Source organism: Calidris pugnax, unplaced genomic scaffold (genome assembly GCF_001431845.1).
Source record: "Calidris pugnax isolate Ruff unplaced genomic scaffold, ASM143184v1 scaffold68, whole genome shotgun sequence".
Classification (NCBI taxonomy): Eukaryota; Metazoa; Chordata; class Aves; order Charadriiformes; family Scolopacidae; genus Calidris; species Calidris pugnax.
In genome coordinates, this window is record NW_015090921.1 from 4,574,294 (window position 1) to 4,587,580 (window position 13,287).

Below are 13,287 nucleotides of genomic sequence, written 5' to 3' on the forward strand. Positions count from 1 at the left end.
TCAAACCAGGTTTAAGGGTTAGGTTTTTTTTGGTTAAGTCCCAATTGCACTGAATCTGAGAAAGTTTGCATTTAAACTAGATAAAGCAATGCCCTCTAGTGTTCTGCAGAGAAAATTGGTAGAAGGCTGCCCAAAGCCGTAAAAAATTTAAGTTTAGGATTGCTGCACCATCTCAAGTGACAGCCAGTGTCAAAAGCTTATGGCTCACATGCAGCATCCTTAGAATGTTCTGCACACAAGTGTGGCCTGCAAAACAATCTGGGATCCTTTTGTTTCCTTCCCTCCATTGCATCAGAATTTCATGTCGAAAGATGTAGGCATTTTCTGGGCATAGACTGATGGCTTGAAAAACATCTGGGAACAAGAGGGGCTTTTGAGAATCAGGCAACAGCCTGATCTTTTCCTTCCTAGAGTTCACAAAATAAATGAAATCTACCCCCTCTCTCATCACCTACAAATACCCTCCACGGACAGTTTATGACTGTCTTCCCACCTGTGGCACGTGACAGGTGACATAATACCCACCCTGCACCTTCCCCCCCAAGTACACAGCACTTGGTACCCCCTGTTACTGACCCACCACAGAAGCAGGATGATGCTTTTGGCTTAAAGAGTTCTCTTACAGAGCTTCAAAGCTTAATGCATTTCCTCACAGCAGCACCCCAGATATTGACAATTGCAACCAGAACTATTCAAACTCAAGAAAGATTTAAATAAAGGAGAGCATTCTCACAGTTCCAAAAAACACCTACAGAGCTATCAAAATATTTATTTACACCCTGTACACATTACAAAACTCAACTTTGCATCACACAAAAGACTGGAAAAGGTTTTATAACTAGAGTTCTGAAAAGCAGAAGGCAAAGTCCTTGATGAAGTCTGCTCTTCAATGGGCAGCTAGGAGTCCTTAAATATTACCATCCATTGCTCTTGACAAGACAACCGCTGGGCTCTTGCTATCAAGACAGAATAAAAACTTCAATGCCTTTGATTAAACTTTTAATCACATCGAATATTTCAAAAATAATTAATAAATAAAAAACTCATGTTGACCACTGTGCTTTTGTTACTTTATGTGCCATTGACCTGCAGCAGAGAGAAACCACAGATCAAAAGCTGTAACAGAAGGAAGAAAAAAAAAAAGAAAATAAAAAGATAGATTAAAATGACACATCAGTCCTATCCGAAATAAGTAAGAAAAAAGATGAAATGGTCTATTTTCTGGCAACCTGAGGCAGACTGGTACACTTAGAAAATTGCCAATGCAAAGACAGCACCACGGCCATAAAGTTGCTAGCTGGAATTTGTTTCCTGTCTGGAACAATTTGAACAATTACCAGCTGGCCTATTAACAGTGTTTCACACTCTTATAATGACATTCACTGGAGCAAGGTTAATAGAGGCACGGTTTCTTTGGAGGGAAGCTAGCTTGACCTGTTTGCTAGATAAGACAGAAGCTTAGACCTTTGGGGTAGGCATCACCCTGCACCTTCCAGAGGAATTTACGTGTAAGAACAAAACAGAAGAAATAACAAGTTTTGCTCATAAAAGTAAGTTCTCCAAACGAAAGTCTGCCAGTGTCTGTTGTTCTGCAAAACATTATTGGATATAAACAAAACATCCAGTGAGATCACACCTAGGGTAAATTCTGGACTTGACCTGACACTTGTGATGAGCCTTTAGGGCACTGTATTTGTAGCCCTTTTGTCTGAGGCTGCAATACAGAATTTGGATGTAGAAGTGGGATCAAATTAGGAATTCTTAAAATTAGGTTTAAGCTTAGGAACTCCACTTTAAAATGTATATTACGATCTCCTCTTCTTAGAGGGCAACTAATACATATTCTACTTAAATAAGCAGATAGGTTTTTTTTTTCCTCTAATGGGGAGTAGTTACTGCCAAGCATCCTGCCCTGCAAAGAAATTATTTTTGATCTTGTTATACATGTAACCAAATTAAGGGAGAAAAGAAAGCAGTTTAGAGACTATCCAAAACACAGCCAAGGGAGGATACCCAGTGTTTGTACTACTGCACCAGGAACTATTGTAACTATTATTTCTTAGAAATCTGACACAATATCTGTGTGACTGACTGTGTGCACAGAACACTGTCCTGGAGAAGCTGTTTGTATATATATATATTTTTTAATAAAAAGGAAAAGCTCTCAAGATCAGCTTCGCCCCTGCTATATTGTCATTTTATTTGCAGGGGATAATGTGGGGAAAGGACCATTCAAAACTTAAGAGTACAAAAAAAGCAAGGGAAAGATCTGGAAGAGACAGACATCACCTTGAGAACCCACAGTTTCCAGCCTGACTGAACAAAATAGCTTTTCAACTTCCTTCAGTTTATTCAACAATCCAGTGCCTCTCAGACATTCTCACCTTCTCTGGGGAGAAGCAGAAGAACCTGAAAGAGAATGGAGGAAAATGCTCCAGCATTCATCATAGAGAAGCCACACACACATATTGCCATATCTTGAGATGATGTGAATCGTTCTGCAGGGCTGGGAGCATTCTACTAGTGCTTCACTTTGCAAAGAAGCCAAGAGTGTCCAAATACAACACTGAAACCATCTGAACTACACATGGCTTCATCAGTGAAGGATAAACCAAGCTCTTCCATTCTTCCATTGCACAAGTGTTTTGCTATGAGACCAGCGCTGGTGCATTCTCCTTATTTTCCTTCTGTGTCACCATCTGCAGATACTTCAGTCGTATGGGAGGCAGCTGCTCATAAAGATCAAATCCCAAAGGGCTCTCTGCATTCAGCAGCCTGTAGTAGAGTAGGTGCTTTTTCAAAGTCTGAAGAAAGAAACAGAGGCCATTAAGCATGTCTGAAAAGTCTAATCTTTTCCCACCGTGTCTCCAACACAACATAGTAACCTGCCAGATAGTACAACCCCATCATACCCAACATAATTAATGCACCATCTTCAATAGAAGGGTTATGAAAGATGAGTTTCTTCCAAGAAAATTCACTTTTGATTTGCATGGGTTTTCCTCTTCTGAGCACAACTCGACTGTCTCTTCGACAACCCCTCAACAATGACTTCTTTCCAAAAGCCCAAATGGAGTTTTGACTGGGAGCTAAACATGAAGAGCCAAACAACCCAGTTCTGTCACACAAATAATAGACCTTGGCAAGTTCCCTGAGAAAGAGCTATACCTTGCATCTGTTTTGTTCTTTTCAGGGAGGCATCCAATGAGCACCTATTCATAGTTGTGCTAGAATCATCCCTCTAGGACCTCTTGCTATCCAGATAGAACACTGCTGGGGCAAGAGGCATGGAAATACAGTACAGAAGATTTATTTCGGTTCCAACAGGCTCAGTGCTTTGAGTTCAATTACTACAAGAGCTAGATAACAGCACTTATAGCCATCACAGGTCAAAATTCCGCTGCTAGTCTCTCCTCAAACTAGCGAGGTAGTTAAACACAAATTTCAAAAGCCAAAGGTAAACCTGTAAGAGTACCGTATCTGAAAAACAAGTGCCAGTGGCATAGACAGAACCTTAGAGATCCTACCTCATCCACCAACAGCCACGTCTTCCTCAGCATGCTTTTCCGAGCAGCATCAATCTCCTGGGAACAAAAATCATACTTTGCTTAATATGGCACAATGCTACCTTTGCCCAAGGGTGTACAGCAATCCAGGAGGATGCTTTGCTTGTTATGATGATGCTCCAAAGAGCAGCCTGTTCTATCAGAAAGGGCTTGAGATGGCTTTTGCTTGGATCCTGCCTCTCTCCTTCCCCTGACCTGAAACTCAGCTGACTTCTCAACTTTCAGGTAGGTCAATCATTAGCACAAGTAACCATTCCTAGAGGCCCCAAGGCCACAGAAGGGCTTCTGCTTGGTTATTCAAGCAAAGTGAAAGGAAAGAGTACTCTGCACCTTAAGATTGCCCCAGGCAGAGGGTAAATCTATTACAAGCTCTCTCTGCCTAATCAGCTCCCCTCATGCTCTCTGTTTCATTCTTTCCCCACCACCACCATAGCCCACGTAGTTGCTGACTTCAAAGATTTATGTAGGACTGACTACCATTATTGCAAGTGCTTTAGGGTATGTGGATTCTCAAACAGCTGACCAGTACTCAAAACACTTGCTCACAATCTTTGTTTTCAAGCCCAGGGTCAGTGATTCACCACAAGCCACACCGGGTCCTTGTGAAGAGCAGATGAAAAACCCAAAGCTTCCAGCCCTGAGGCTCTGCTATCCATTACCTACCTGCGTAGTGCTGTCTTGGGAGAAAATAAAGCTGTTCACATGAGTCACAGCCACCACATAAAGAACAGGGCACCAGGTGTGGCGCAGTGCACCAGTGACCAGCGTTCGGAAGTAGAGTCGCAGGAGGTTCAGGTTCTCCTCAGGAGGGGAGGTGTATCGCTCGAGGGGCACAGGAAACTGCAAACACACACACACACACAGAGGAAACATTACAATTTTTGTCAGGGTCTAAGTAGCGAGGGGAAGCTCATGACTTTAGGGTGCCCTTCCCCAGCTGTTTGTGTGTGCACTCCCGTATAACAGGATGTGCCTCGGTGGCACAAACACCCATTTGGAGCAGAGCTGTGAACACCCACACCGACTGATGTGACGTGCCTTTGACAAAGCATCCCTGAGACCTCAACGGCTTTATGGAGAGATGTTTTACTGGTCAAATCACCCCAGTTGGCTTTTGGAACAGGTAAGAAGAGTGGTTTCAAAGTGAGAAGACAGAGTGCTTCCTTTCAACAGCATCCTGCCAACATACCAGAGAGGCTTACACTGACCTATGCATTTAGCCAGAGAATGAGAGCAGATATATGTGCCAGAGTTAATGCTGTTGTTAAGCAAAGTTTCCAACGTTTTCTGACTTCACTGTCTAGCTTTGAAAAATAGCTTAGAGAAGCTTTTAGTAACAACTGGGTTTTGTTTGCTTCTCCCCTTTCCAGAAGTCCGATTTTCATTCTTCTCAATTTTGAGATAAGTTCTCTAGGGCTAAAATTACATATTTCGCTCTGGAGCATCTTCTTTACATGATTAAAGATAATAATTGATTTTACTCAATTCAAAAAGCAGTCCGCCTGCCAGGACATTTAACTCAAGACAAAAAGGAAAAAACCCAAACAAACGCCACTTCCTCAAGTGATCTTGCTCAAATTTTCCAAAACATAGTAATTAGTGTTTCGAAAAATTTCTCAGAACATAAAAAACAATCTGCTTTGAAATGTTCTCCATTGTAATGTATGCCACAATTCTGATGGTACCAAGGGATCTGGTACTGGGGGATCAAGACAAGATAAAGCATGTGACATAGAATTAACGCTTTCACCTGAAATATGGTGTTCAGCTCTTTTCCTACATATATTTGTGGAACTGGAGTAGAGACAGGGAAGGGCTAATGGGAACATCAAGAGAACAAGAGAGCTTACCATAAGAGGCAGGCCAGAATATCTTGGCTTACCTGGTTTAAGAAATAAAGACTCATCTAGCCATAATGATATAGAAAAACTGGCCACAGGGATACTAGAACCAGAGCAGCAGCACTGCAACTGCACAATGGAAAGTACTGATCTCACATAAACTGCTGGTTCACAGATGTTTAGAAAACAGATTTTGAAAGGTTATCTTTGAGTTAGCAAACATTTTGGCTAGATTGGGTGTTGTCTGTCAACTGACACAGAACTTAAAGCCAGGTAAATTCCATCTCTTGTGCTCTGCTTGTTCAAAAGAAATGCAGTCCTGCTCTGCTTGTTCAAAAGAAATGCAGTCCTGCACTTCAAATTTTCTCGCCGAGTTACCCAGCAAAGCACAGCTACAGTATAATTCAATGGGGAAACACAGTTGAGAGGGAAAAATGAGTCTGTCCATGCACTGGGTAAGGAAAAGATCTTCACCAGAGGTGACTTATTTAAGGGAAAGGTTATGGCTGGCAGAAGAACATGGGGTGCAGACCAGCCCTTATATATGCAGGCCATAAATTACAAAGATGTTCTCAATTTTTAGACAAAGCAGGGTGTGGAACAGTTTCCACTGAAGACCGAACAATTTCACAGCTCCTGCCCTCCATGTATACACAACTATCTGCTCTCAAAACAAAATTCAACAGGTTTCTGAAAATGATTATGTGACAAAAGCCTGCACCTACAGGGGCTGGACTCTATTCTTCAGACTTATAGTCAATCAAATGTTTTAATTTAAAAAAAAAAAAAAAAAAAAGAGAAGTAACAACAACAATAAAAATGTATACACTGCTGTCACAGCCCTAAAAGAAAAGAACATGCTCTCCATTACTATTCTATTTTACGTTCCATGCCTTGGACTTTCTTCAGTGAGAACAAAAAGCTTCTAAGCAAAGAAAGTGTGATTATTCCACTGCACAAGGAAGGATGAGGATGAAGGGGAAGTGCTGGGAGGATGCCCAAATCAAGGCTGGAGAAACACAGGCAAGAGCCTAATAACTCAGAAATATGCAGTGACAGGCAGCTATGACAAGCCAGGATTACCTGCTGGAGCGGCACTCCTAGTGCCCTCAGGATACTTGTGTGCTCCCCAAAAACAGAGAGACGCAGATGAACGCTGAAACGCTTCTGTAGAGGCAGAAGAACAAAGACTCCAAAGAGTGGATCTCCGAAGGACACACCTTCAAACTGCTCCAGGAGACTTATATAGAGATCGTGAAAGGATGCCAAACCAGGGAGAGGAGCATCCAAGTTCAGGGAGTCCAACGCCTTGGGCTGGCAATACACAGAGAGAAGGGCAGCTGTGTAACGGTGAATCGGTGCTTCTAGAAAGAGGTCACTGCCTGTGAGGAAGACACACATCAGCCGTGCGAGTTTGGCAGCTGTAGGGATGCTCTGAAGGGTTTTAGCACGCCAGGTTTCCAGCAGCAAGACCCACTGAAGGTTCCAGGTCACAGTGTTTACGAGATCAAGCGGGAGAGAGTTCAGTACAGCCCCACGTGTCTCTGCATTAGTCACTTTGTTGTAGAGGCTGATAAGTGGAAAGAACGGCCAGTCTGAAGGCAGGATGGGCCCTTTGACCTCAGGAAGCAGCATGGACTGGATGAGGTAATTCCGTCCTTGGTAGGATGCTTGGGAACGCATAAGGGTAGGCTGCAAGTGAAGAAAATGAGAAAGGTAGCAGGAGCAGATGAAAGGCAGATTCTGGTACGATTCTTTCAGCAGGGCACCACGAGTAGCTTTTGAAAAAAATGCTGCCGCAGAGCCAGGCTGTGCCAGTTTGGCACTGGTACCCAGATGCAGGATATCAGAGAAGTCAGCTGCTTCTGGCCCTCCAGCTTTCCCTTCCCTGTAAGAAAAAAAACAAAACCAAACACAAGCTTATAAAAAAACCCACCAAACAAACATGACACCACAGAAATTCATCTCTACAATCTTCCTGGATCAGAGAGAGCAGTATATGCACAGCACTCACAACACTTTCTACAGCATTCAGCTATGATAATACTAAGAGCCTGTAAAGCATCAGCTACCCTGGTATTTACAGGAAATGCACAGAACTACATTAGGAGTTAGCAACACTGAGGCCTTGCCATGAAAAACCTCTACAGTAATCTGGTGTGGATGCTGCAACCCCTTGTCCGGAGAGGCAGTCTCCTTACCCACACAGCTGTCAGGGTGCTGAGATGAAATACTACACATCATATGAGGCCTACGTGAATCAGTAAGATAATTCTCCAAAGAGTAGCTTTGCAGCTGGCAATGGCAAGGTCACGGGTGCCATACAGACCAGCAGTTAGAAACCAGAGGAGGGGGACAGTGTTTGTCAAATCCTCGTGCCACAATCACAGACCAAAAACTGACCATGATCTCAGATTACTTGCCAAATTCTCACAAAATGCTCTATAGCAGGTATTTGTAAAAAATCAAAACTAACCAAACAACAAAAAGAACCCAACAATCCACCCAAACAAACTCACTCTCAAACTTTCCTTCTTTCTGGAAAACTATAGGATCTCCTTGCAGCACCTTGGCCCCATCTCCTACAGGGATGCACCATGGCAAATTTCAAAGAGATTGTGATGAACATGATAAACTGCTACCATTTTCTTGGCCAGACATGGGAGGCTTCACATTTGAGATGCTCATGATTTTTTCCAGTGCAAGGTGGAAGACATCACAGTTGTCAATATAGCAAAAATTTGTGTAAGAACTTGTAGAATAGGGGTTTGAGGAAGATTTAATAAGCTTTTCAGGCTATGGCAAACTCCCATGTATTTTCTAGACTCACTGCTCTTAAAACAGCAGATGCTGGGCCTTAGTGAGAATCAATTCTGTCAGGAATCACAGGACTCTTGCCACAGAGGAGATCAAAAGAAACTGGTCACATTTCTCAACATCAGTAAATTGGAGAGAAATCTGCAACCACACTGCTGGTCTGAGTAGAAGACTCTGTGACTGGAGAATATGCCAATGAGTAACTAAAATCTGAATGTAGGCCCTGTGAAAGGCCAAAAATGATGACAAAATTGCAGTGCCAACATATGCTTTTTCAATTTTCCCAAATCTTCCCACGTGCCAGACTACAGAAAGGAAAAAATGCAAAGCTTACGGAAGAAACTCTGGATTAAAGGCAAGATCCAGTAGGACCTCGTGAGCCAGATGCTCACTCCCTGGCAACAGTCGGCTTAGCAATGCCATGGCAACACAGTGATGGAGGGAGGCGTGCTGGGTGTATTCCGGACAAGAGCCTGCCTGTACAGGAAACAAACCAACAGATAAAAGCAGTGTATCATTTGTCAACAAGGCAATCAACAAGGACAGGAGAGTCAATCGAGACATAGACCTCGCTGGGAAGTGAGAGACTAAGGCAGACAGGAAGAACTGTCAGCTTTCATACCGAGATCTTTCTGCTGCCCCTGATTGTCTTAGATAGTCAGGCATCGTTTTAGCAGCATGCTTGAAAACTTTGTTCTCATTGTAGCCCAAAGACAGGCAAAAATCTAATTTTGCCATCCAAAGTATTTTGGATCAAAATCCCCACATCATTAACCGTAAAAATATTATTTGCTAATGGGGCATAAGAGACAGTTGAAGAGTCACCAGACCTCCAGTGACTTTTCCATGAGAAAGAACATGGATGCAAAGACCAGTCACCGGTCTGACACACTGAGTGGGAGAGGCCAGGTGGAGTCAATTCCTTGGGTGAAAGAAATGAAAAGACTGATAATGATACCATTCTGCGCGCCAACGCCAACACAAAGTACTGCAGATGATATTCATGGCGCAGGATCCACGCAGATGAGGGAGTTACAGAGGGAGGTCCACTCTGCCAGCTTTGATGCAGATAATCCTTCAAGCCTCCAAAGCCCAGCACAGAGCTGTACTATAAAGGAATCAGAAGTGGAGACAAATACTACTAAGACAGTTCATGGCTGGAGGAAAATAAGCCATAGCCCTCTCCAAGGCCTACCCCATAACTTCTCCCATGAGAATTCCTGTTGGCTACTTCAAAAGGAATAACTAAAAATAGTCTGATAAATATCTGCTTTTCTGCCTCAGGTCTCACCTGCATCCACCATGACCATCCCCACCACAGGTTGTTTTAGCAGCACACTTGAAAACTTTGTTCTCACTGTGGCCCAAAGACAGGCAAAAATCTAATTTTGCCATCCAAAGTATTTTGGATCAAAATCCCCACATCATTAACCGTAAAAATATTATTTGCTAATGGGGCATAAGAGACAGTTGAAGAGTCACCAGACCTCCAGTGACTTTTCCATGAGAAAGAACATGGATGCAAAGACCAGTCACCGGTCTGACACACTGAGTGGGAGAGGCCAGGTGGAGTCAATTCCTTGGGTGAAAGAAATGAAAAGACTAATAACGATACCATTCTGCGCGCCAACGCCAACACAAAGTACTGCAGATGATATTCATGGCGCAGGATCCACGCAGATGAGGGAGTTACAGAGGGAGGTCCACTCTGCCAGCTTTGATGCAGATAATCCTTCAAGCCTCCAAAGCCCAGCACAGAGCTGTACTATAAAGGAATCAGAAGTGGAGACAAATACTACTAAGACAGTTCATGGCTGGAGGAAAATAAGCCATAGCCCTCTCCAAGGCCTACCCCATAACTTCTCCCATGAGAATTCCTGTTGGCTACTCCAAAAGGAATAACTAAAAATAGTCTGATAAATATCTGCTTTTCTGCCTCAGGTCTCACCTGCATCCACCATGACCATCCCCACCACAGGTACCAATAATCACTGCCTACATTTTCCATAGTGCTTTGTAAGGCAGGAGTCTGGCCAGTGGCTTAAGAAGTTCTCTTCAACCACTATAGCACCCACTTGCTTGTTTAATTTTGTCCCATGTTTCTTTGTTATATATGCTTCAAACATCCCTTTTCTCCTCTGACACTCAGTTATTTTTTTTTCTTTTTAGCCAAACAACAGTTATTTAAGCCCTCTCAACGTTCTTTATAAATCCAGCCTTTAGGTGTCATCATCATTCATCACCTGCTCTATAAATCCATCTTCCCAGTGTCAACTGGATATCAGAATTCACAGACAGATATTTTTCAGATCCTTGTCCCACCTGTTCTGAAAATGGGGGTGTTTCTCTCTATAGTAGTTTGATATTTTTAAAGTAAAAATACACAACAATTCCTTTTTAATAGTCTTACTAACACCACTCTTAAGCCCAGGAGGACCTGTTCTGAAAATGGGGGTATTTCTCTCTATAGTAGTTTGATACTTTTAAAATAAAAATACACAACAATTCCTTTTTAATAGTCCTACTAACACTGCTCTTAAGCCTGGGAGGATACAAATACTAACCTCCCTTGCAAGTGTATCATCATTCACCTAGAACTTCCAGTGAAGAAGTCTATTCTCACCTTGCTGGTCAGGCCTTTGTGAATGTGAGTGATGCTATTGATGAGAAACAGGAGGGCAGTGAGGAAAGGGAAAGGTGACTTGGAGCCAACCAGGCTGAAAGGAGGTTTGCCTCCAGTGCAGCTCAGAGATGCAATGCTGGAGACAGATTCCGGTGCTGGGGAACAGGACAGAGGGTTGCACAAAGCAGAACACGGCCTGTGTGAACAGATAAAGAGAGAGGGATCAGGTCAAAGGCTCTCATACTCCTGAAGAATTATCTTGTAGAAATGTTACTACCTGGACTGTGTCACACACTTCAGTACGACAGAAGCCCCAAAGACTGTGCAAGAAAAACACTAGTATCACTGCTGGTCAAGTAAGCACTACCACCACACAAGCCAATACTAGTGAACTGTCAGGAATTCTAATCTTCAGCTAAATTGTTCATGACGTGCAGAAATACTGATGCAATGATACATCTCTGATGTCAAACATTTTAAAGCACTGGGCCTTTGATTAGCAGAAATACACATTCCCCCCTGTACATACGTAAACCAAGTTAATGAAGCCTCCCACGCACTCAAGACATTTCAATAATAAACCAGCAGGCAAAGTCAAAAAGCCAGCTTAAATCTAAAATTGACATTGCAAAAACGCTGCCCCTTATGTACTCATGAAATGTGTATTTTTACAGTCTATTCAGAAAGAATCTAGATTTAAAAGTACATGAAGGTGACCGTGCATAACACTCCTGGTGTGTGTGCTCACTCTCCACAGCTAAATCAGAACTCTCCAGACCAGCAGTGCTTGAGGGGCCCACACTAGACATACAGTGTCTGTACAGGCAAGACCGCTACAAGGAAGAGCGACCACAAGAATGTTGCTCAATAGTAGTGGCAAAAGCAGTAGGGCAAATCCTGTCAAAAATCCATATCATTATACTATGACAGAATTAACTCTTTAAATGCATTGCTCTTACTTCCACTGGCATTATCCATGTAGGAGTCCCGTGAACACATGTGGGGCTCACAGAGCACCCTGAACTCCTGGCCCTAACCTGACCAGACTGTTTAGACAAGGTTGTCAAAATATTAAGGCAGGGATTAGCTGACTTCTCATTTTTACCAGCCAGGGTTAAGAACAGCCATCTCGTCGATGGGCTTTTACAGCCTGACCAAATCCATTGTTTCCAGACCTCAAGGACAAGAAGGAAAGGGTCTAATGAGTGCCCTTGTGCTGGAAGCTTTGGTGCTAAAAGCTTTATATCTCAGTCATGAAAGAACATGGGCCAAACTGTTTGGTGACCATCCAAATACCACTTGAAATCCAAGAGTTCAAGGGCCCTTATATCAGATGTTCTCAGAAGCAGCAGGATGTCTCCCTGACAACAGGTTAATTAAGCCTTTCAGATTCCCCCTCTCTCAAAGGGCTGATCACAAGCTAGTCGGCAGGCTCCCTCTACAGCAGAAAGACAGAATATCTGCAGTGCTGAATAGTTTCTAGAGCCAGACACAAAGCTTATGTTGACCAAATGTCTGAAAGAACAGTTTGGTATCTGGCCTTAAATTTTCCTACAGGGGCTTTCAAGGCCTTAGAGTAGCTCTGCAGGAGCTTAAAGACAAGAGTCTATATTACTTTATACAAACAACATCACTCAGAGCATGTGAATGATAGATGCACATGCATACACTCACTTCCCTAGTGTAAGATGGACTCAAATTGAAGGGTTTTTTACTTTCTTTTTTTTTTTAAACCCACAAAGCCAAAGAAGAACCAAAGCCAATCTGAAATTGGTATGAAAAACACAGCTACATGGAAGGACAGAGATGCAGACCCTGCAGCAGCACCAGCAGGAAAGGAGGAACTGGAGAACCTCTGTGATCATCATATTTGCTGTGAGGAGAGAGGACACAGCAGGGTAGAGAAAGCCCCACTAATTCACACACATGGGGCACATACGTACAGAGGAAAGAAAAGGAAAGGGAGAACTGCCACACAGTACAGGATAGAAATGAGGCTCCCTTGGCTTCTGGCAACAGCATTTTAGCAGTGAAATGATTTTACCTGAGCAAGTCCCACATGCTGTGCACGGCTGGCTGGCTGAGAAGGGGCTGCAGCACCTCAGATGTCAAACGTTCCAGTTCCTCTAAGCAGTCAATTGGATTGACTGATGGCTGCAAAAGACATCAAGAAAGACAGGAATAGATGGTGAATGAAGGCGTTCCAGTGAGGGTAAAAAGACAAGTTGATTTAATTGCTTTCTCTGTGTTAATTATCTTTTTGCCAGAACACATCATCTATACAGGGATACTGCTCTAGGTTAGAGCTGGCCTCACTGCTGGCAGTGTGGAAGCTGAGAGCTGGCACCTTAAGGTGCTCTCACACTCAAGTATTAAAATGCATCACAGAGACTTCTTACTTGGCAGGAAGTAAGGTCTTGATTGCCCTAAGGGTCTACAC

At 43.1% G+C, this 13,287-nt stretch overlaps 1 protein-coding gene across 1 annotated transcript in view; it reads right to left on the minus strand.

Annotated features, from left to right (window-relative positions):
* Positions 1-735: 735 nt before the first annotated feature.
* Positions 736-13,287, minus strand: part of RPAP1 (RNA polymerase II associated protein 1) — a 44,641-nt gene continuing 32,089 nt past the window's right edge. The window contains exons 18-25 of the mRNA XM_014950377.1: positions 12,892-13,001; positions 10,848-11,043; positions 9,840-9,989; positions 8,559-8,701; positions 6,491-7,295; positions 4,230-4,406; positions 3,528-3,584; positions 736-2,804 (exon numbers count right to left, since the gene is read on the minus strand). Coding sequence (XP_014805863.1) covers positions 2,649-2,804; positions 3,528-3,584; positions 4,230-4,406; positions 6,491-7,295; positions 8,559-8,701; positions 9,840-9,989; positions 10,848-11,043; positions 12,892-13,001 — 1,794 coding nt within the window. The 3' untranslated portion in view covers positions 736-2,648. The remainder of the gene's footprint in view (positions 2,805-3,527; positions 3,585-4,229; positions 4,407-6,490; positions 7,296-8,558; positions 8,702-9,839; positions 9,990-10,847; positions 11,044-12,891; positions 13,002-13,287) is intronic.